This window comes from Macrobrachium nipponense, chromosome 30, assembly GCF_015104395.2.
Source record: "Macrobrachium nipponense isolate FS-2020 chromosome 30, ASM1510439v2, whole genome shotgun sequence".
Taxonomy (NCBI): domain Eukaryota; kingdom Metazoa; phylum Arthropoda; class Malacostraca; order Decapoda; family Palaemonidae; genus Macrobrachium; species Macrobrachium nipponense.
The window spans coordinates 53,346,223-53,349,281 of NC_087218.1; the positions used below are offsets into that span (position 1 = coordinate 53,346,223).

Genomic DNA, 3,059 nt, shown 5'->3' on the forward strand with positions numbered 1-3,059 from the left:
ATTCGGCCCATAAAATTGTTACGGCATAGTAGCGAGGAAATTCTCATTTAATGGTGGAGGAAAAAAATAACGGTTTAATTATAAGCAATTTCAGCAAAAGGGCAGTCGCCGGAGCGTTAAACAATTACGTTTAAAAAGGTAGAATTTCTTTTTCGTTATTCGCTCGATTACGCTTTTAATCTTCACGGTATGTGGAGCGAATGAATACTGCTTATGTAAACTTACAGTACGTGGAAAACATTCGCCCCGGAATTAAAATATTCACGCACTCGCCCAGGTAGTATGACCTTTCTTATCTTTGTGCATGAATATGAACATGTATAGACATATGTATACATAAACACATGATTTCATTCAAGTTTTAAGCAGTTTACCTCACAACGGGTGGTAAGAAAACAAAATAAAGAGTAGTCACAGTCAAAGGCTGGATCAAGAATAAATAACTTGTGCAGGAAGCTCTCTCTCTCTCTCTCTCTCTCTCTCTCTCTCTCTCTCTCTCTCTCTCTCTCTCTAAACAGGACTGGATGGAAAGTAGCGGACTGGAAACGTCACGTCTGGTAGAACGATGAGGACTGTTAGTCCTGGAAAGCTCGTGAATTTTCCAGAGCAAATATCTCCGCTACTAGATACACCATCGAGGTCAAAGTAGGCCCTGTTATTAATTGTATTAATGCACAGAACAATTATTGTGTAAGTGAGAAAGTTTATATATGTGCGTGTTTGTGTGTATGCATGTTGTTTGAGTTTCTCCTGGACAGAAGTCTTGATAGGTTAAATATATATGTGACTGGATGATTATGCCTCACTATATTTAATTAGACGCTTCGATTCATGGCATTGTCTTCTCCCTTAGTAAACTGCAAAGTGTTAGGATTATTTAAAAGAAGAAACAAACCACATTTACAACAACAGATACTGAATCCTAAAGCGAGAGGTTGTGTTTAGCTGTGGTTTCTCGAGGCAACAACAGGGCACAGGCCTTGAATGGAATAGGAAATTCCAGTCCATAACTTGAAATGTCTGATGGACAATGGAACAGGGGAAGTGGTATTGTGAGGAAGGATCGAAGAAGTATTACGAAATGAGGAGGAGGAGGAGCAGGAGGAGGAGCAGGAGCAGGAGGAGGAGCAGGAGCAGGAGCAGGAGCAGGAGCAGGTGAAGGAGGAAAAGTGGGTCTTGAGCATGAAGTGGCGGGATAACAGGACAATGAACCTGTGATCTTCAGTGCAAAAGATGTGAAAAAATCCGGACAGCTTGTGAGAAGCGATCATAAGCAACAAGATACAATGAAAAAAATGCTGACTATATAAAGGAATCACATTCCCATTGGCTCTGTAGTGTCCAAGGAAAACAACAAGGCACAAATAAATCATTTTTCACCAGCTTGACTCGCTAGTTCTGAATGCTTATCGTTTAGATACAATTGAAAATAAACTGGGGGACATTTCTGTTGAATTCTTCCAAAAGCCGTCTTATCGCAGTTAGGTTTCCCAATGAGCGGGCTATATTATTCTGACGCAAAAAATACACACTATCGCTCCACTTCCTACCAAGTTCAGCGACCTCAACTGCGGTGTCATGTGTGTGGGGCCTTAATTAGAAAACCAAAGGAAACTTGTGCAATGCAGGTTTGCGTTGGGTTCCCTGTTCTGAGGTTTATCTCACACGCAAAAATGAAGTTTAACGGAATAAACCGTCGAGCGAAGCGTATTACTGTTAAGACAGAAAATAGAAAGACTCAGAGCGAACATGCTTCTGAAATACTGCCCTGTTATCTTAGAAATATGACTCTCTTGTCAACAACCATGGTTTGCAGATAAACTCTAGTGTTTGATCACGACTTTGCCCCGCTAGGAAAACTAAAAATTTAACTTTTACAGGTGAGTATTATTGAATTTCCCTTTGCTGGCTTACCTCAAAATCTGCTGTTGTTTCAACCACGGTTTACAGCAATTCATTTTCGCAGTTTTGCTTACATTTCTATCTTTTTGGTGTCTAAAGAAACCGGAGTGAAGTAATCTACAATGTATGAATTGAAGAAGAGAGAGAGAGAGAGAGAGAGAGAGAGAGAGAGAGAGAGAGAGAGAATTTTGACAATGGTGCTTAATGTAATTGTGAGATAGAGAAATATAATGAAATAAATGCGCAGAACTGCGGGAGCGAGAATTTTAACGATTTTACATAATGTAATTGTGAGAAACAGAATTAATAAAAATAAGAGGAAATTCATTTATATAAACAGCTTCTAGTGAAATATAAGGAAATAAGTACGCAGACCTGACAGAGAGAGAGAGAGAGAGAGAGAGAGAGAGAGAGAGAGAGAGAGAGAGAGAATTTTGTCGATTTTACTTAATGTAATTGTGAGATACAGAACTGATCAAAATATATGGAAATTCATTTATATAAACAGCTTCTAGTGAAATATAAGTAAATAAGTACGCAGAACTGAGAGAGAGAGAGAGAGAGAGAGAGAGAGAGAGAGAGAGAGAGAGAGAGAGAGAGAGAGAGAATTTTGACAATGGTGCTAAATGTAATTGTGAGGTACTGAACTGATGATCAAAATATGTGGAAATTCATTTATAGAAATAATGAAAAGGTTAAGGCAAGGTAACCAGAGATGGCCAAAGTTTCATTCACCAAGGTCTACCACGGTTCTCTACACAGATATTCGAGGTTTCTTACCACGCGAGATTATTACGTATCAAAAGCTAAAAATTCCTCTCTTAGAGATACAACCATACTATGGTGAAACCCGTTTAAGATGAAACATAGGTGGCCACTTCTCCATAAGCCTTAAATCTGTTTCTCAGTCCCTACCTCTCTCCATAATGGGTCTTATAATAAATCTTACGTCTGAGTTATAATACCACTTATGGAGGGGACGAGGAACGAATCTAAAACTCATGGAGAAGTGGCATCCTGCGTTTCAGCTTAAACTGATTTTATGATAACAATTGCGAAATGCAGCCTCAACTATTTCTCGAAAAAGCAAAATCCAAAATGTAAAAATTTCGCGGAAGAAATAAAACTGAATGAATGATTAAAACTTCTCTTCCATC

At 38.8% G+C, this 3,059-nt stretch overlaps 1 protein-coding gene across 1 annotated transcript in view; it reads right to left on the reverse strand.

The window, feature by feature from the left end:
- LOC135202158 (proline-, glutamic acid- and leucine-rich protein 1-like) overlaps window positions 1-1,958 on the reverse strand; it is a 12,559-nt gene extending 10,601 nt beyond the window's left edge. The window contains exons 1-2 of the mRNA XM_064231412.1: window positions 1,915-1,958; window positions 1,079-1,253 (exon numbers count right to left, since the gene is read on the reverse strand). Of these exons, the coding sequence (XP_064087482.1) occupies window positions 1,079-1,253; window positions 1,915-1,958 (219 nt within the window). The remainder of the gene's footprint in view (window positions 1-1,078; window positions 1,254-1,914) is intronic.
- Window positions 1,959-3,059: the final 1,101 nt, after the last annotated feature.